The sequence below is a fragment of the Aquila chrysaetos genome, chromosome 6, assembly GCF_900496995.4.
Source record: "Aquila chrysaetos chrysaetos chromosome 6, bAquChr1.4, whole genome shotgun sequence".
Lineage (NCBI taxonomy): Eukaryota > Metazoa > Chordata > Aves > Accipitriformes > Accipitridae > Aquila > Aquila chrysaetos.
This window is the reverse complement of record NC_044009.1, coordinates 35,224,214-35,245,640: the sequence shown is the minus strand read 5'-3', so window position 1 is coordinate 35,245,640 and position 21,427 is coordinate 35,224,214. Positions and strand designations below refer to the sequence as shown.

The 21,427-nt window shown below is 38.3% G+C and overlaps 1 protein-coding gene across 2 annotated transcripts in view; it reads right to left on the bottom strand.

Annotated features, from left to right (window-relative positions):
• Positions 1 to 7,781: 7,781 nt before the first annotated feature.
• ITGB6 (integrin subunit beta 6) overlaps positions 7,782 to 21,427 on the bottom strand; it is a 51,718-nt gene continuing 38,072 nt past the window's right edge. For both annotated transcript variants that reach the window (XM_030019124.1, XM_030019123.1), the window contains 4 exons: positions 20,577 to 20,674; positions 15,620 to 15,739; positions 13,342 to 13,508; positions 7,782 to 11,459 (listed from right to left, as the gene is read on the bottom strand). In XM_030019124.1, the coding sequence (XP_029874984.1) occupies positions 11,358 to 11,459; positions 13,342 to 13,508; positions 15,620 to 15,739; positions 20,577 to 20,674 (487 nt within the window). In that variant the 3' untranslated portion in view covers positions 7,782 to 11,357. The remainder of the gene's footprint in view (positions 11,460 to 13,341; positions 13,509 to 15,619; positions 15,740 to 20,576; positions 20,675 to 21,427) is intronic.

The window sequence follows — 21,427 nt, the reverse complement described above, 5'->3', positions numbered from 1 at the left end:
TCTGGCAGAGCACAAACAGCAGGAAACATTGCTGAACAAGCTGTTCTAGAAGTGACCTGACTTCGCAAGACACAAGGGTTGTGACTCTCAAGGAACTGTAATGCACCTCTCGGGAAAGCTGCAGCTTTCAGAGAATTTCAGATTCTGAGAGAAAATGAGCCATTTATGAAAATTTGGCTGCTCAGAACTGTCTACATCTCTTCAGGAGTTTTTGGCCACTGCTTTTGCGTACTGAGCTCCAGAAAAGTGCTCTCTTGTTTCAGAACTTGCTTCTGGGTCACGCTGAGAGATCACGCTGTGTTCGTGGTACGGCATTGAAAAATAAAGGTGCCAGTGAGCAAAAATGAGGCTGCTCTGGGCTGTGGGAAGGGGCCCCACCTCAGGTGGGTTTTTCTGCTCATTTTACTAAGATCAAAGAGCATGTGCTGATTACAGATTCCTAATAATGAACATATCAACAGTGCTTTTGTAAATATTTTACTAAATGCAAATTAGCAACTTATTAATTCTGAGTAGTTTTCCTTGCTTCTTTTTTTTCTTTGATATTCAGATCTTCGTCTTTGACTAAGCAGTTTTTTACTGTCTTGAATCTATTCTGTTCTTACTAATGTGGTAAATCCTTTCTACTGCAGCTGCAGTTATACTGGCCTGGGTATTTATACTACTTAAGTATAACAGTAAGACATCTTTGCTGGCATAGTGACTTGTAAAACCAACATGGTTGGCAACATTTCTGAAGTCAACTTGATGACATAGTTTATATTATCCTGCACATTAAATTGTATAACTCTCCAAATTCATTTGTTTGTTTGTTTGTTTGTTTGAAGCTCTACCTGTCTTCCTTCAAGGATTTGCTGTAGTGATCTGGCTCCTTTATTTCATTTTCTGTCTGAAACCCACTTTTTGTAAATATTTTTCTCTTCATTTTTCTGTCAATGATATGTTCTCTTTGTGTATACTTGGACCCATATATATATGTGTATATATATATATATATGCACTTGTCTGAGCTGATCTGCCTTTGCTATTAGGTACTCTACACAGGTGTTCAATACCTTCCCCGTCTTTGTTTAGACATTAGCCCAGCCTTCTGTATGACACCTATACACAGATATAAACCCAGTGTGCATTCATGGCCCTCATCCATAAATACAATCCCTCATCAAATTCACACTAATTTCATTTTTTCACAAACCCATTGCTTTTCCAAGGCACACACAGATCCAGTGTATCATGTGCTCAGCATCTTCTCACGCAGTCATTTCTGTTCATAATCTGAAGTCTGAAGGCAGGTCTCTTTTTTTTTTTTTTTTTTTTTTCCTACCAGCCAGAATGGGAATACCAAACCAGAGAATAGCCAGGAAGAAAAAGCAGGACCAAAATTCCTTGCATTAGCTGTACCCAGCAAGCAACAATTCCATCTTTTTCAAGAGGCACCATCCTAGATCCTGTTTAGCTCTGAAAAGTGACGGTTCCCAGGCATCTCGGGTCAACTCCCAAGTTTGTATTCATCTTCCCTTTCACTTAAAAGTTTTCCTGTTTACCGCGGATACAGAACTACTCTCATTTATCAGCTCTGCCACTCCAGTTACACCTGCCTACAGGCACTACAGGCACTGCTTCCACCTTCGCTACCTCCTCTGTCACGTCCCATGCCCAGCACCACCCCTTTTCCTTCTGGCAGCTCTGCCTGTGTGTTTCTGTTACACCTCTCCCTCCTCCCATGCTCCCAGGCAATCACTGCGGCTGCCAGGCTCTGCAGTTTCAGACCCCATCAGCCCGCATCGGGTAAGATGGTCCTACAGGACAGCTTCTACTGGCCAGTTTCAGGTTAACTGAAATCCCTAGTTGCAAACTGCCAGTTTTATGTTCACTAGTCAGAATATGTTTTGGGTTTTTTTTCTAAATGTGACTCTAAGTTTTGTTAGCTCTTCATAGCTTTAGGCTAGAAACTTCTTTTTCCAAAGTGAAAAACTCCCTTCTAAGGGTGACACCAAGAGCATTAATACAGCCTTATGCTTCTAAAACTCTGCTACACAGCTGCTGTTACTACATGGGCATGAAGTGGAGAGAGTAACTACCTATGTGGCTGTCACTGTGCCACCTGAGCCACCCCCTGGTGAATCCTCACCTTTCCAAGCCCTCCGTCCCTCCTCTCCCAGTAAATGCTCACTTGACACAAATCTAGAATACTTTGTTATAGTATAGATGCTTTAATATTGGGTAGAAATTTTCCTGTTACTATAAATCTAGCATGTCAGACTGGCTGTTGATTGGCAGTAGTATCAAATTCAATAGCAGACAGACATTCATATAATCCATCTGATGTAGCATTAAGGGAAAAAAATCCGATACTGCAATACATGCAATAAAACGAAACTGGCTAGTGGGTCCAGAGCTGCCTCTGGCCTGTCCCCGTTAGCTTTTCAAAGCCTGTCTTCACCTTACCCTTTCCTTTTGAGATCCTTGGCACAACCATAACTGCTATGTCATTCATCCTTCCATGTAACACAGTAATTTTTTTGCCATTCTTGTTGTTTTCTTATGAGGGTTGTCTTTCCACGCTTACCCGATAGAGTACTGCGTGGAAAATCTGCCTGCCTTACTGGTATTTTGCCCATGTTCAAGGCTTTTAAGCAAATCCTCATTTCACTAATACATACACACCAATACCATGTGTTTCACATAATTTTAACTACCTGCAGCTAAAGCAAATATACACGTATGCTTATAAATTACACACACTGCAGTTCCAAACGCCTCTCAGCAGTGGGGCCAGAAGGACACGGGTAAAATAGAGGGTGAAGAGTTCTTTGCAGCATCCCGAGGATGCTTTCAGCATCTCCGCAGGGAACGCCAGGAAAACAGGGAAGTGGCTGTGGCTCTCTCTTACCCTTTGAACATCCTCTCTTGCACTCCTTCAGGGGAGGGACGCTACCATGTTGTGCAGGGAACAGTCCTGGATTTTCCCTTGATTGCTGTTTAGTGAACTTCTGAGAAAAGCCATTGTTAGGTCAGGACTTTGGATCAGTAGAGCAAAACTAAATCACACTGGCACCGTAGAAAGGGGAATTACATGCAAAGAACAAATATTCAGTAGAGCTCCATTTTTGGCTGCAGTCTTCATGCAGCTTTTAACTACTTCTGCTCCCAGCTGCCCCATGTCTCAGTGTGTTGGCCTAGACAGCCTATGCCTAGAGATATTTTCCAAAGTCTTCCTAACCCTGTTAACTAGCGCAGGTTTACAGAGCTCAGAGCCATAACATACAGCTGATGCACTGGTTAAAAGCATTTCAAGAATTTGTCACATAACTGATCTTAGTGTTTAACTTAAATTTTCAACTTTGGCAAAAAAGCTAATTTATTGCTTAAAATTTAAGCATTTATGTGCTTATAATGACTTCAAGCCTTTGTATATGCCCACCTACACCTATAAGGTAACTGAGACACATAAGTACTTTGCTAACCTAGGGTCAGCGTGCTTAAAACATACATGGCTGCCATCAAGGGAGCCTTCCATTGTTAGTACTATTATAGTGAAATCAACAGTAGAATGAGACAATTTTTGCAAAGATTTGCCACGAAAGAGTAGTTGGTGTGTTCGCAAGAAAAGCTGTTAATATTAGACCATAGACTTGTTTACCGAACAAACCTATGACTGATTGTACTCAATATCAGAAATTACATATACTGTGATCAACAAATGTTACACTTTTTAAACAAACCAATAAAGCCATCATTTAATTGCCTAGAAGGCATTTTAGAATAACTATAAGTAACCATAAAACTTTCACAGCTTTTGTTTCATGGTTTAAATGCACCTGAGAGACTGATAGGTTTCTCTGTGTTTCTTAATCATATGTGAACAGGTTTGTAGGCAAAACCATTCCTGATTTGTTTGGCCAGATGTGTCCTCTACCCCGTGCTAACCAATTCCTTAAGGACAACCCCTCTTCATTTTATCAGAACGAAGCTTCATAAATCAGGGTAGTAGGGAATAAGCAGGTTCCACTATAAAAAACGGGAGTGGGCAGTGAATCATCGAGGACACTTTTTATCAGCGCCAGGAAAACTGATGCTTTCAAGCACAAGTCCTTCAGTCAGCGTGTTCCCTCCGCGTCTGCGTGCCCATGCCGCCCCAGCAGCCCGCAGTGGCAGTTTGGCAGCAGAGCTGCAAGGCAGCACAGCAGGAGTCCAAGCCCGCAGTTGCCGGTCTGCAGCGGCCACCTCCAAAACACCTCTTGCTGGGTCCCATTGCCTCACTGTGCATCCTGCTGATCTAAGGGTGTCTGAAACAGGAGCACGTCCGTGAGCTGGGCTTGGCTTCGGCATAAACTGGAGTGGGCAGAAGTGAGGGTTGGGCCTAGCCTTAAGCTTTGTCATTTACTAAGAGACTAAGAACAATGACTTAGGAAGGACAGACAACCTCTAACAATGTACCACCAATCTAGTCGGAAAAAAAGACTTGACTGGGCGTAACATTCAGAACAAGGATATACGCTTGCAGAAATTCTAGGGCATAATGCGTACCCGGTGCTGACATGACTTCACAGGTTGGAAGGGGGTGTGCCTTTGCACCTTGTACATTCCTTCTCAGAAGAGTTGATCTTTTTTTCCAGCTGTGCATATGCATTAGACTCAGAAATCCTACAGCTAATGGAAACCTTTACTGTACTCATTAGAGAATATGCACACAGAGAAACCCAAAGCAGTTTTACTTTGCCTCTTTCCTTTAACCAATTTCTCTTCATGTGGAATAATTTTTGCATTAGATACCTTACATTGTATTCAATAAAAATGCATAGACATTTATTTTTTTGTTATCTTCAATATTTTGTTTTGTGGTAGATCAGATATACAGACAGTCTCATATTTGAGGATCTAAGAACCAGGATTTAAGAAAGTCTGGAAGCCAGAGCTCCCATTGGCTTCACACAGTGGTAGCATCTGTCTTCATTACTTATATAATTATATTTTATATTATATCCACACACAGACATACAGATAGGCACCAGGGAACCGCTTGTTAAAATTTCTGCTCTCTTCTCTGAATTTTATGCTGGTAAGACAATAGAAAAAGCAAAAATGTTTTTCCTTCGCATCTTTCCATGCCCAAATTGAAAATTTGTTAACAAGCACAAGAAATGAAATTAGATTGATAAAACCCAACGATCTCTAGTCACTTCTCATTCAGACAGGAGGAGAATAATGTTTGCTGGTGGATTGTTCCTGTGAAAGAACTGGACACACGTTTGCAAGAATAGCATCATTTCGCTGCAGGGAAATTCTGTTTATTATCATGAGGCTGCAAATGTGCAGTCAAAAAACTTCAGTGCTTTAATTGCAATAGAGTAGATGCTCTGACTATGAGTCACTGAAAGGCTCTAACGACTTTCTATATGGAGAAAGGCAGGAAAATTCCCAGCTATTCATCTTTCCCCTCCTTTATCTCCTTAGAATCTCAACATGGAAGAACTCAAAATTTAATCTAAATTAATTAAATCGGTGACTGTACAGCAAATCACATAAACTGAATTAAACATGTTCAGACACTCTTGTCCTTACTTTGGAATAAAGATTAACTAGATTAAGACCAGTCCAATTCAAAGCGAACATTGTCTACAGAGTTTTCTGTGGATTATCCAGCCCACAATAAATTCCTAGACGTATTTTGGAATGAGTTTCCTGACTGCTGCTAGTGGACAAACCCTAAGGGACAGTCTTCCCACAAGCTCTTTTGGGATGCTGACTAATCACCCACAGAAAATACTATGTTCAGTGAGAAGCCACTCTCTCTGGTAAAGCTCTTTATCTGCCAAATTCAGAGAACATCAGACCAGGAATCCAAAACCTGTACATCTATGGGAGGGAGATGTTGAACTGGTTTCTTGTAGCTGCTCTCCCAGACAGCTTGAAGCAGTAGCTGCAAGTACTGTAGGATGAATACGAGAGGTACAGACCACTGTGTCTGCAAAAAGTTAAATTCTCTTGCTTGACCATGGTTCCTTTGATTATCACCTTCTGTGTTGGCTCATGATGCGTTACCACAGAGCACTTTCCCTCCCTGCAGACATGGGGCGGGGGGGGATGTTTGTAAAAAGTTTTTGTAACAATTCATTGATTTTAAGGATTTCTAGGACTCTTAGCCTCAACTGTTCTTTTCCTGGTTTGATGTATTTTCAGGCTTAATTTCTCCATCACCTTTGAGACTATTGGTGATTTTGTTGCTGTTGTTGCTTTTTGTTTGGTTGGTTTGGTTTTCCTGTTTGGTTTTCCTGTTTGGTTTGGGGGGTGGGGGGGTGTTGTTTTCATTTTTTTTTTTTTTTTTAATCTGTCCTTTTTCAAATCTACTGTAACCTAAAGTAGAAGCAACTGAGAGTTTGTTGCATGGTAATTATACTATAATTATAGGTCTGATTTTTAAGTCAGTTGAGAGTTTTAGAGAAAGCAAGTTTTAACCTCTCACCTAAGAAGATCAACAGGAGATACAATTTGCCTTTGAACTAGAGTTATTAACTTTGAAGCCCAAAGTTGGTGGTACACACTTTTCCAAACACAGGTAACATCCGACTGCTGAACACCAAATAGAAATTCCCTGTTTCTTCATACATGAAGAACTTGTGTTTATTTACACTCCTACCTATTCTAAATGTGGAAACAGTAATAAAAAACCCCACTGTTGAGGAAAATTACCTTGTGGAAAAATGGCTTTTTAAAAAAAATACATCATGCCTTGAGAACTTCATCTATGTGAATACAGAAATGTCTTGAAACTGTTTCAGATTGTCTGATTTGATTAAAAATAAATCTAAACTGTAGTGTAAATAGCACGAGGAAGGGAGAGGTCGCAATGAAAATTAGGTTTTGGTTCTCTCTGCTTTTGCATGATGACTGGTAGAAGAGAGAGACTGAGCCAGCTTCAAGAAACAAAGTTCTCATCTACCAAGATCTTTGAAAGGCCAAAACCTTTGTATTTATCTAATCTACACTATCTGTTGTTATTGTGCTTTTGTTGCTATCCATCAATATTAGCTGATATGTATGTCAGTGAAAACACAGAAGAAAAATTTCTAAGCACAAACCATTCCTAAAAACAAACAAAACCAAAAAAAAAGTATAGACTTTTGTGGGTAGAATACATTCTAAATTACATGCCATAAGTATACATTATGCAATTGTATCAGTTTCAGTTTTCACAATCCACTGTGAAATGCAAGAGAACATGATCTTCTTGTGTGCCTGGAGAATACAATAGACTTTACAGTTCTGTCAAGGATGCAGAGGAATGTTCTCTTCCTCAGAGCGGGAAATTAGCAGACATCAAAATACACGACTTTTCATTATAGGAAAAAAAGAATTAAAGAGATTAAAGAGAATATATGCACTTTGCCATGTAGTTCCAAAAAGATATTACTGCTGTTACATTTATGGAATGGATGGATCTTTAGCTTTAAGCAAGTTGTGCAATTTCAGGATCGCTGTATAAAAGAATGCCATATGTAATCAATCAGAGTTCCAGAAATAGGTTGCTTACAGCATTCATCCATTAACTCATTTCCTTGAAAAGTAAAAGGATCACAAATAGAAGAAAATCCAGACGTCAAATCTCATGTGCTGTCTTAAAAAAGGTGCGAGAGGAGTTATAAAATAAGCTCTAGGGTATGCCAAAGCATGAGAAATTTGCTAAGATTCATCAAATCATGTGAAAACAATGATAAAGACACATGCCAAAATGGAAAATGAAGAAAGAACAATAAAAGTATATTAAAAATGCATTCAATTTTACAATCTTTATTCAAGGTTAAAAAACTCCTTTTTTACAGAAATAAGTTGTTTCTTTCAAATAGACTAAGATAAAAATTGCCTCTTTTTTTTTGTTTTTAGATTGTGTATGATAAGTTTTGTGGGGCAATAACTCCCTTATGCCCACTGCAAAACAAACCTTGAATTTCTGTATAAAGGCAGACAAGACATGGAGAGTATTGCACTTGACATCCGAGTCTCATATCCCAGACTCATTACCCACTAGTTATATTACAAAACAAAGTTGAATGCAATCTGGACATATACAATACAGGTTAACATGCAACTTCTATAAATCAAATGAAAAATTATCCATTTAACATACATTACTGAAATTACCATTCTACAGGGTGTAAAAGATACACAAATACCATAAAATTGCTAATGATTATTCTTTTATTCAGTTTAACTCTTCAGTGAATAGAAGTATTACTATTAAAAAAATGTTTTGGCCACTCTCAAGGTCCAGCCTCAGGTCAAAACAATATTCATGAAAACAGCAGAAAGACTTTTTCATCCCACTCACCACACACAAACCCACTCATAATTTGGTGGAGAAAAAAAAAGAAAAAGATGAAATTTGGTACAAATGCTACACAATAAAAATAATATAGTTAATAAAAAAAGATGAACACCACTCTTGTTTCTAGGGTGAATGCCAAGTAAGATCTTGAAAGTTCTTGAAATCTAGGGGTTTAGTCAAAATTCATGATCTAAATTAATGCTGTTAAAAGGACGGCTTGTATGAATGAGCCTAGTTCTTTGATATCCCTTAATAATAGAGACCTTCCTCACCAAGACCACCTATTTTCTTTCTTCTGATGAATTCTTAATTATTTGAGTGATCTCCATCCTGATGATTTTGAAGATGCACAGAACATTTTAGTACAGTCAGTCACAGCAGGGAAATTGCAAAACATACTGCCTGATTTCTGTACATCTTTGATAAATTGGAGAGAGATTGCTAGGAGAAGTAATTGGACTGTAAACATTGTCTACATACTAAATGGGATCTTTGCTGATGATCAGAAGATGCAAGTGATGGGAAAAGAGCGAGTAGCTTTGTGAAATGAAATCTCCTGTAGGAACAGGGAATGTAGGCCACCAAGTGTTTGACAGGAAATGTGAACACCACTTTGTTGATAATGTTTGAATACTAAAATGTATTTCAATATTGAAATGGGTGACTTGCAGAAGAAAGTCTTTCAACCCTAATATTGGGCAGCAGAATCAGCCTTCTCAGAAACAGAACTTAAAAGGTATTTAATAAACAGTATAGATTTTTATTACTTTAAAAGTAATAAAAATATTTTCATTTCTTCCAGGAGAGTTTGTCATTTGATGACTTCTACATGAAAAACAAAAGAGTAACAGATAATTTACACGGCCTAAATCCAGAGTTCCCTAGTTCCTTAGGCAATCCTGACCCAAGTGGAATCTGAGACAGAATCCAGGGGTCAGCTTTGCCTCCCATGAATTTATCCATGTGCCAGGGAAACAGGATTTGGTCCCACGTGTAACTTGCACTGACATATGTGGAAGTCCAGTGGTTGGAAGGGCTGCAGATGCAAGCCTTTGTCTGTGCACAGTTTCCACTATGAGATATGCAGGAATACTGAAGAGTACAGATGTGAACCTGTAATTAATCTGTTCCAGTTTAATGACAGCCATCATTTCTTTCACACTGCAATAATTTTGTATTTAATACGTGATTATAGCATCACCTTCTTTCCAAAGGCATCTGATACTCTATTTCTCTTTGCACAGAAATATATACTATAGGTTCTAATCCACTAATAGACAGTATTAACCAGTTTGTTTAAACAAAACAATCTTTGTAAACCAAAACTAATAGTTTCACTGAAACTAGATCCTCATCTGTAGCCATTGACTCCAGTAGGCTTTGGATCAGGCCCTAAAACAGGCATGGGTCAGAGCTAGCTAATACATCAGTCTCGCATCCAGGAGTTGTAGAGGATACAGAGACTAAAGTTGCACAGACTTTGTAAATATTTATTACAAAATGGACATCAAGTTTTTTAGATCAAATATATGATTTACCACAGGGAATGTACATAATTGTTTGTCTGTGACTGTGTCGATGTACCTTTGATTTCTAGGTCTTCTTTTGTAAGTACATTCATATGTACGTTTGGACCATCTGTTCCAGAGTACTAAAAATGCTGAGGAAAAGTGATATTAAAGAGTAAAGTACATTATTGTTCGCTTAAAATAGTCCAATGTTGTAATTGTTTATGCCAGCATGTTAACTGATTTGGGGGGGCTTTTTATTTCCTAGTGCTATGCATGATAACAGCATTACAATTTAAGAATTTATGGCAAGTCATTACTAACTAGCTAAAACTGAGATTAAAAATACTCACTAACGTAATGGAAATTAATATGAAGTGGAATCCATAGATCTATTTGTTGCTTAGTTTGGAAAAAAAAAAAAAAAACCAAACCAAAAACCCAAACCAAAACAGCCCAAAAGACCTGAATACATTATTTCACACATGAATACATGGTTTGGCTGCTGGGCATTGAAAGAACTTCACAATTTTGGATATATCAGCAAAAGAGTACTGTCTTTGTGTGTGATACTGAGTCTTTGTGTGTGAACTTTTCCCGCATGTAAAGGGCTCCTGCAACTGTTCATGCAATGGTCCAGCATGTGAGGTTTATTTTGAGTGCCTAAACAGGATGTAAATGGTGAAATGGAGTTCTGGTAATCCTCTGGTTTAAAGTTTCTTTACTGGGCTTTCTAATTTACAAATATTTCTCTTTTGCTCTGGGTCCTCTCTACTAGAATTTAAAGGGGGGGGGGGGGGGGAGAAAAGGCAGTCTATGCCTAGAACAGAAAACAACTCTGCAAGTGAATAAGGGCTTGATTTAGCTTTCCCTGAGATAACCCCAGGGACTGCGTTCTTAAACAACATCAAACAGCAACAAGGACAAGGAAATAGGGAAACAGGACAAGAAAGAAGAGTTAGAGAGGAGACGTTTCTGTATACCTTAGATGCACAGAAGATAGGCAATAACACTCCTTGTTTCTGATGAAAAACTATTTAGTCACACAGATGATATGAGGAACCTCTAACCTCAGTAGTTTAAGCAGCATTCATGAAAAGAATATTTTTTTAAATTTAAACCAGCCCACCAAATAGACTGGTACAAATACATTCCTAAACACAAATATATGGGATTGTGTGTATGAACAAAGTAGTATAGAGCTCATTGTATATACCTAATTTCACAAAAATAGGCTTACACATGATAATTTTTAATCCTCAGTATTAATGAGAAAATTAAAAATATTTGTGATGCTATTTTTTTAAGATGGGGTGCTTTAATATTAAAGGGGGAGGTTTAATATTTCTACTAACCTTTACCACTAATATGTTATCTATAGTTTTCCCAACACAAGATATATTTTCTCTAACAGAATGATTATACCACTGCAATGTGCAAACAAATATCACATAATCAGCTGAGAAGAAAAAAGTGGGTTTAGATTTTCTGCCAGTAAAACTAAGTTTGTAGTGTCGGAGGTGCTAACAGAAATCTGCAGCCATGGCCCCTTTTTGCTTTTCTTCGTTCTTGTAAGTTACATTTTTAAAAGTGGTTGTTGAGCCTCTGTACAGTGGATTTGTTTCCTAAAAAAAACCAAACAAAAACAGAAGAAATGGGAGTCACGCAATGTTCAACTCATCTTGCCACTGCTTCATCTGCGAGCAGATGCAGCTGCACAGAACTGCCTTGAGCGTACCTCTTCAGCAAAGGGATCATTTTGGTCCATGATTCCTGACCCAGCATTATGATATAGGTTGTACATGCACCAGCTAGTACCACTCTGCTTCCTAATGTACAAAAGAAGATGATTTGTACTCTACTTCATGAGAAAGTCGGGCCAGACATCTGCCTGGCCCAGCAATGTGTTCCCAACAGCAGGCAGCACAGGCTGCCCGTGGAAAAGCTGACACACATTTCACAAAGCTCTTGGGTCAGAGGGGATGTCCTCCTTCTATGGATTTGTCTGTAGACATTTTGAATCCATGCAAACTTTTATCATCCAGAATATCTTTGGAAATAAATCATATGCCCTAAGCAGGTGTTGTGTAATGATGTCTTCTGGCTTCTTTGGAGCCTGCTATCTCACTGTGCTTGCTTGGGAAAAGTCAGTGAACAGATGTCCCATCTTCAATTTCCCCAGTCATAATTTTATAGACCAGTAACACACCCTCCTCCCACTGTTTCTTTTCCCTAGTGAGGACTTCTGGTCTATTCTTTGTACAGAAGTAATTTTGCACCTTTGGTCATTTTAGAAGAGCCTTCAGCAGCTCGCTTACATTCCAAGCCACTGAAATTCAGACTGGTCTATATGAGGCAGCACAAACCAGTCTAAGGTCAGGAACTGACCCTTCGCATCTGCCTCCCGGATTAAAGTAATGCACATCATCAAACAATACTTTATCAAATATGTCCAATATAATTTGTGTATCAAATGTTGTGGTTGGACCATTCTAAAAGCACAGATAATGTCTCAGCGGTGAGGTGTGACTTGTCACGGTCCTTGAGCCACACAGACTACCATGCATTGGGAGAAGCTAAGTCCCACCTGGGCTTTTAATCCTGGCCTCCCATGATTCACTTCCTATCTTTTCCTCTTGCAACAGAAAGAAAATGAAAATGCTTCTATCAAGTGTATCCTTCCCTTCCCTCTTCCCATATGTAGCTCGCTCAAAGGATAAGAAAACATTCTCAGGTGGCCTCGTCTGTAAGTAACTGATTTTTCCCATCTCAAAAGCTGAAAGGCCAGCAGCATCCATTCTTGCAGGATTGTTGCAGTCACGGGGCTTTGTATGAGAATGGAGCTGGGTGAACGGCAGCATATCGCCTGTCCTCCTGACACCCACCAGAAATGCTTACTCAACGTGCTTTTTTTCAAAGAGCCTCAGAAGTCTTAAAGCTTTTGCAGAAGAGCAAAAAAGTCAAGGGCAGAAAGGAAAGAAGAGAAGGGAACATGTGGTATAAGCTTGCGTTAGACATCCGCAGGCTATAGATAGAAGAGAAGGCCTGAATTTCTCTGACCTTTTACCTACATTTTGGACAGCTTACATTCATTGCTCCTCTGTGTGAGTGGGCTCTCATCATGACAGAGACCATCAATAACCTCTCTTTCCCAAAACGGGCTCTGTTTCTGGGAAGAGGAGTACGCCTCTGATAATTACATAGGCAGCGAACAACTTCGCTAAGATTAATCAAAGGCGAGGTACTGATTAAAAAAACAACTAATAAAAAAATGTTATCTACACGATTTACACGTGGAAGAAATTAAACTAGGAGATCGAACTCCAGCTATTTTTCATCCCTAAAAAAATTGTAATTTTACTTTATAGAATACTAAATGTAGTGAAAACCTATCAGTAAAATCTATCAATTTAAAAGAACAAAACCAAGACACAGAATTTCAAAGGCAGTTGTGCATCATGCAAGCAAATTAAAGAACCTCATATAAAATCAATGCAGTTAACATACCGTTTGCCATTTAACTTTCGATTTTTCTGCTTCAAACTTGGCCACCTCTTTTCGGTCTTGAACTGACACCAGTAATTTCCATATGCAAAGTAAAACAATGCCAATGAGAAGGATAGCAAGGGTGACACCCACCATTATCATTGGGATGTTTGGAAGCTGTGGGCAATCTGTGGAAACAAAACTAATTATGACTATCAATAAATTTTAGGCAATTAAAAACATCCAAGAGGCATGGTGGGCTTCTCATTTGCTGTGAACTGTGCATGCCTTTTCCTTCAAGTCTATGTTATTTTCCTCCTGCTAGCTTGCTAAAGGGTTTGTGAAACTGGCTGAAAAATATGGCATTAAAATGTTTAAAAAATTAATTGCTAACTTCTTCCACTGCTCTTTTACCATGTCTATTAGCAGCTGCTGGATACAGACCTAGATTCTGAAGAGAAATGTTAGAAAATAATTTTCAGATCTGTGTCGATATAATTCTAAAAACCAGGGCTGAGTTGACAAGATTATGAGTTTTACAATATTACGGCTGAAGCTCTACTTCAATTAACTGATATTTAGAGTGTTACAGAGGAAAAGATTCTAGCAAAATCTGTATCGGGGTGAAGTCACCAATGATATTGAAAAAACAGAGGAAACTGCATTTCACTCATTAAAACATAGAGGAAAAAAATCCATTAGACGTGCTGAAAACATTGGACTGAAGAATTTGAAGGCATTTTGCATTTCAAGTTCTGCAATAAATTTTATCATACAATATTTCAGAGAGTCGAAATTAAAACTGAAGTTTTTGCTTCACCAAAATGCAAAGAAGTTTGGTTATTTTAATATTAAAAAGTATTGTTCATGAAAGTTGGTGAACGCTAGTATTTTACAAATTATTTTGCTGAACCATGGGTTAAGGACATTGAAGATTTCATTTCAGTCTTATTTGGCTTACATGATTGTATTTCACGTTACTTTTTTGCTTGATGTCATCATTTAACTAATTCTGAGGGGTCTGGCTTGAGCAGTGGGTTAACGGTCTGGCTACTGGTACCATCTTGAGTTTGGTTCCATAAATGAAATCAATTTCTAGAGCATTTCTGAAGGTCTCATCTCAGTTCATATCTGCATGCATTGCAGCCGCCACAGCACAGTAGTTTCAAGGCCCAGGAGCAGAACAGCAGATGACAGTGAACCTGCTTATCGTAGGGTTGTGGGAGGGCCACTACACAGCGTTTAATGAACTGTGCTTTCCTTGAGATATTTCTTTCACTTTTTTTTTTTTGTTTTTTTCAGATCTACTTAAAATGCATAGTAAATGTATTTAATAAAGAGAAAATCTTACCCTTAAATTCTTGAATTTTAGGGGTGTAGTTTACAAAGGGATGTGCTTCTTTAGTACTAGCTTTGTTACAACCATCTTTGCTGTAATAGTAACCTATACAAAACCGGACTACTGTTCTTATGGTAGAAGCTGCTTTTTTGTGCAGTGAAATCCCTTTCGTTTTCACATGTATGCTACAGAAAGGCTGCACAAATGGTTCACAAAATAAATGCCATTTGTGCCAACGGAATGAGGTTACAATTCTGCATGGCTTTCCCTAAAACTTATCTAACATTTAGCACTGAGACACTGGGTGTGTCATGTCCATCTCCTGCCCCCCGCCCCCCCAAAAAAGGCATTTTCTTTGCCTGGAAACTAAACTGTTTGGCAGCTGAAAAGTGGTGTCTGTTCTCTCCTGTCCTACATGGTTAGGAGCTTTAATGAAAAATCAGTAGTGAAACAACAGTAAATAAAGAAGTAATGTTAAATGAAAGGATATCAGGAGACTGGTTGAATATCTGTTAGTTATGCAAAATATTCAAAGCTTAATGATGCTGCAACATTAAACGTAATTATATTTTAGAATTTCATCAGGTATACCCAATCAGATAGTCTTTTGGAGATTTGTCCATCTACGAAATACATGTCATTTCAAAGTGAATTATAGTTTTCTCATATAATGCAAATGACATTTGGTATCATCATCTGATAATTGCATGGGGCTTTAGAAAAATGAACTTACTCTTGCAGCCCAGGGATCGTTCTGCCCATCTTTCATGAAAGGCCAAGTATTTATTTTTCTAACACATTAAATACGTACTTGAGGAGGTGCTCTTTTGGCTGGGCAGAGGAGAGCTACAAACACAAGGAGGTGCAGTGCTGCTTAAAACAGCTCAGCTTCTAGATAGCTCACCCTGCCTGTGTTTTTAAATCAGATTTCATGTAGAAAAAGCAATATTCACTGCTTACCTTTCTGTTCTATGCTATGAATGACTGTCCTTCCCTGTCCATCCATAGCCAGTAGAAATGTGGTTATACATTCATTTTCCCCCTGCAAAGAGCAGGGAATGGATTTATCCTCTGAATAATCTGCAGAGGGAGGGAAAAAAGTCATTCATCAGATCAAATGAAATTTAACACATAGTAACAAGAGAGACTGCTGGCATCCTGTCTGTCACAGCCTCGTCTGTGGATGGTAAAGAGTGAAAGATGAAAGCAGAAATACCCTCAGAAATTCTACTGGATTTAACAACTTTTCCTCCAACCCAAGCTTTGTTTTGTTCTGACTTTTCACTTATATTTCCAAAGAACTGATCCACAAGTTGTCAATCTGCATCGACCGTCTAGTGCACCTTATTAATCTAGACTACTGTGAATATCAATGAATTGGAAGTGCTTCCAAGATGCTTAACCACCAGCTGTCTAGGAAATGTAATAGTCCCCACTTATAGGACAAAGTAAACAGTATGTTCTCTTTGGTTTACAGTTCGTCCTACCATGTCTAGATTCTGTTTCAGAAGGAGATATACATACATCAAACAGCAATGGATATTGTTAAAAGGGCTCCCATTTATTTCTTCCACAATAGTCCTCTCGAAGATTAGTGTGTCCAGTACTGTTACAACAATAAATATAGATTAATAACAGAAAACTGCAATTCTGGGATCTTTGTAATGTGATTCCAAGGGAAGCAGATAAAAAGTGACCCGAGATGACAGTCTGCCCCCATTTATTTGTCTCTCCATTTAATGTAGATCTCCACAAAAACTTTTTTTTTTTTTTCCCCCAGATGATTCCTAACTGGGAAAACTTTTCTGCGGAGAAATGTTCATTCAAAGGGAACAGGGAGACAGGAGGAAGCTGGCTGTGAGGGAAAATATAAAGCAAATAAGACGACTGAAAATTGAGACTACAGGTCCAGAGCCAGAAATGCCGTAATTTGGAGCATAACCATTATATAATATTTTTACAGAGCAAAAATGTCTGGCCTTATAACTGTGTGCAATAATACCTCTGAGGCTGAACGCCTATTATGTTTCCATGTAACCCATGATTTGAACAGCACTGGAAATCTAGGTATGCTTTTCAATACATTTTTAGAAAAACTTCTTAGGTTTTATTTTTAGAGGCAAGAAAATACAGTAAGCTTCTCAAACATTTCTTTAAAAATAATTGTCACTCTCCATTATTTCTTACCCATTCAAAACACTTATTGAAATTTCATAAGCAACTGTACTAAAAATCTTAAGTCCTCAAACTTTAATATGAAGAGTAATGAAATGTAAAGTAGGAACCAGATAGGACTATGGATTTTAAAGAAACCTATGGTACATAAAGAAATAAGTGCTCACTTTTGTACTTTTTTCTTTTTTTTTTCATATTGCTTATTATCATAATGTTTGATCTTATAGAAAACACTATTAAACACCATAGAAAATAAGAAAGTATAAACAGTTGACTACCTTACAGTCATTTTCTCTGCTTGTTATGAAAAGAGAATCACATCTGATTGAATTTCAATGGAAACATGCTCTTGATTTGGGATAATCTTGCATTTAAGCTGTTGCCTGTCCTTGGTGGCAGAGCAATGTGTTATCTATCAAGGTGACAGGCAGACAAGGCTTGCTGATTTAACAAGATTTGGTTTTGTTAGGAGGAAGGGCCACAAACTGCAGACTGAGTGTACTGAATTAATGGCACTCGTTGCCAGGTCACAATTCCAGTAACACTGCCACAAGTTTTGCAATATTTGTTGTTTCCCAACTCTTTTAAGCAAGCAGATCCAAAGAATATTAGCTTGCTTAAAAAAAAAAAAAAAAAAGAAGAAGAAGAAGAAGAGGAAGAAGAAGAAGAAGAAGGAAAAGGGTAGTTGTTAGCTATTCTGAAGGCAGAGAAAAACTTGCAGGCATCTTCTAAATATCATCCAGAAGGCAATAACTGCAAATATAATAATTATTTTTAAATTGTGATTCTTAATTTAACTTAATTGAGACCAAGGGGAGCAGAAATCTGATTATGTGCAAGGATGTAGAAATGAAAGCAAAGATGCCAGTTCAAGCTATTCAGAACCCAGCTTATGCTTAGTATTTTTATTTCTCTGATGTTATTTTTAGGATGAGGGATCACTAAAAGAGACTATTGCATAGATTATTCTCAGTTCATCAGTACAAAAATTTGCCTAGGTAGGTAAACTCCTGTAATTTACACCTGTGTAACTTTCTGAGTTCTGCAGTGAATCATCATACTTTCTCCACTTCTGCCTGCAGCCTAATTCCATTAATTTCAATGGTATTTGAAATCGCTGGAGTCACGCTGGAAGAAGAATTGGGTAACGGGCAAGCTGGGGCCTCAAAGAGTGAAAGACTGTTTCCTAACAGATACTTAGATAAAAGATTCAACAAAAAAAGATTGACTGTAAATTTAAATGTCATTATGCCCTTTCTTGTTTGTCTTTTGCTCAACAAAATGCTGGTTTTGAACAGTTTTGTCTCACTTTGAGTCAGAACAACAGAGCAGTGCCGATATAGAGGTTTGCTCAGGCTCCAGCATCCACTTTGTTGCCGTACTGGGAATTTGTGCAGTGTCAACACTATGTGGTAGGAAAACCTCCGTTTCTCCAAGGAAAGTGTAACTGTCCCTGTTGGGCTTGTGGCAGGAGCAGCCTGGTGCCCTGTGGCTGCGGTGGCGGCAGGAGCCACTTTTTAGGAATTGCGGTTCCTCCTGTGTAGCGAGTATTGCAACAAGGGCTCCTCTTACACCCATCTGGCAAGGGGGCGATTAGCCTGATTTACTATTCAAATATTAAAAAAGGATGAAAATAAATATTCGAAAGCGATGCCTGCCGTGGAGATAAGGCCAGTGAATGTGAAGCCATCAGCAGCTCCAGAGCTGCTGTGCCACCCCGTGCCCTGCCGGATCCCCGGCCCAGGCGGAGAGGCTGCCCGCACCGCGGCCGTGCCGGTGACCCTGCTGCGGCGGAGCAGGAGGAGAAACCCGCGGCACCCACAGAACCGAAGCAGAGGAGGCGAAAGGCACAGATCAGAGGCTAAAATAGGCATTCCCAGAAAACAGGAAAATGTAAAGACTACGCCTTTTTTTCTATTGCTCCACAGTTCCAGTCATTGTTGCAACATACACATGCAAAAGAGAAAGTAAATCTTTAAAGTGCTAATATTTTATTTAACCTAGAGCTATTTCTAGTTTTCATAAATCCTCGAAGCATTAAAGAAATTGAAATATAAACCAGAAAGAAGCAGTATGCTACCATATGAAGTTGCTCAATAAACTGTCTTAAATATTTTGTGGTGGTCTAGTTATACCACTTTCAAATTTTTTTTTTTTGTTTGTTTAGGTAATAAAGGTTTGATTTTAGGATTTTTTTTATTATTATTTTGTTGAAGACTTTTTTTCCTCTTGACGCTACCTCCATGCCAAAACAAACCCTTTGAGCTATTACACAAGCATTTAAGATGAAACACAGTTTGCAACAGCTTTTTTTTTTTTTTTTTTTTTTGAGGGGTTAGTGTGGAAGCAGTTACCCAGCCTTCACTACAGCAGTTGCTGTAACTGCTGCAAATAAATTTTAAATCTAAAGAAGTAGCTGACAGTCCCAATCAGGGAAGCACAGGACATGAAAAAAAGGAAATAAGCAGGAACAGGAGATGATGTTATCATGCTCATATTCCTGTGACCTCTGTGTACATAAACAGAGCCATATAAATGACTGTTTCTGCTTTTGATTAGTATTCATTATATTTGAAAGTAGAATGTCTTATATATTCCTAGCTACAAATACCTGCCATCTGGCAAAAGCAACCTGAAAACTTTACTAACTACAGAGATACAATAAAAGTGCTTTGAAGCTTGTAAAGACATTTTTTTTTTGTTTATAAACAAATACTGATGTCTAGAAAGGCAAAGCATAATAATATTTTCAATAAAAATACAAAAGTAGAGTTAGTTTTCCTTACAAGGGCAATATTTGCAACTTTTAAGCTCTGTATTATGGAGTAAAGTCATCAAAAACAAAAGGTGTAGCTTTGTTGGAAAGATGTACATCAGTGAAATTTCTGCATGCATGCAGCTCTGGATGGGCTTCCAAGTTTGGAGACACAAACCGTAGATGTGCATACAGCATTTTGCATTGTCATCCTAATTCTTACATTTGTCTTATTTAATACTTATGGTACATCTGTGATGTGGATATATGTACCTATGTTATGCCTCACCTAACAATTGCATTTTGCCATAGGATTGGGACTAGAATTGCAATTAGAATAAATACAGACTGCCTACTGAACAGGCAAGCACCTTCCTCTACAGGAAAGAAAAAGATACACTATTTCATTTTAAGTTATTTTTTTTTTTCTGAGAGTACTATTTTATTCAAGGTTAATTCCTATTCCAGAAATTCCTATTGTTGGGGGGCAGTTTTTAATTAAAGCAAGCAACTGAAAATTGTGCTTAGCCTTTAGACTACTAGAAATGTCTTTGCCACAGGTAAAAGGGCTGTATCTAGTTGCCAACTGTAATCAACAGTCTGCATAAGGACTGGAGTCAGGTTTTGCATTTGCATGGTAAAAGAAGCCACACTGGAACTCATGGTACAGGCGTGACTTAAACTCAGGGCCTTTCATCAGCCATTGATTTGCAGGGACTGGTATTTATTAAATTCTATACTTTCTTACATAAACTGCTTAGAAAGTAGGCGTGATCCAGTGAGTTAATTAACCTGGAAGGGTAATACCAGCCCTGATATGCATTTCCTACTTACCGCAGAAGAACCGTAGACAGACAGGAATTGCCTTATGAGCCATAATATAATTCCACGGCAGAAAAACAAGGCTACTTTCAAATATAAAATTGCTGAAAGTGGAAACTATCACTAATCACGCACACACAGAAAAGGAAGACTGAGTATACAAACCCTTTGTGGTGCTGATAGTTGCATCAACCAATTTGCATTTTTCACTGCATTCTCCCAGTGACTTGTCATCGGAAGCCAAGTGACATTCCACACAGCTCCTGCAGAAAATAATTCAGCAGCTCATCAATCTCTGCCTGTCACAAGGCAACAACATAAAAGCCAGTATGTATGCATCTGCATTTTAAAAAGAAGCTAAACAAAAGGTCTTGTGCTATGGATACAGTAGTTCTCGGAAATATGATAGGTATTGCCACCAAAAAAAAAAACCCCAACCAAAAAAAAACCCCCACCTGAATAAAGGTATTGTGGATAAGCTCGCTCTCATCCTCTTTTCTCTCCCAGCTTATTAGCTACCAGACAGAACCCCAGGCAACATTATTCATGTAGGTCTATCAAAGACATGTGGTTACTCACACATAACATTCATTTTCAAAAATAAATATTCTGAACTAAGCTCATGCTAAATACCAGCTGAAGGAATGCCTATCAGATGAACAATATCTGAAATCGACTTCAGAGAGATCAAGCTGGGGCACCTACTATAAACCTTCCTTTGTTGAAAGTCTATTGAATAATGTATTAAAACACTATTCAGGTGTCTCAACAGATGTATCTTGAATGTGATTACTTGTCTCAGGAATTGCTTACTTAGATCCTAATTATATTAATGCAATTTATTGGAAAATTATTTACTTTATTTAATGGTGGAATGACTGAAATATTATTTAAAAACGGAGTCTAAACCAATTCCTTTAGAAGTCTCTGAAAATCTTCCCAGAAAGCCAATGAGGATTTTAATAAATCCAGAGTTTATTCATGGAAAAAGGCAACAATGAGCAGAATTCATATAT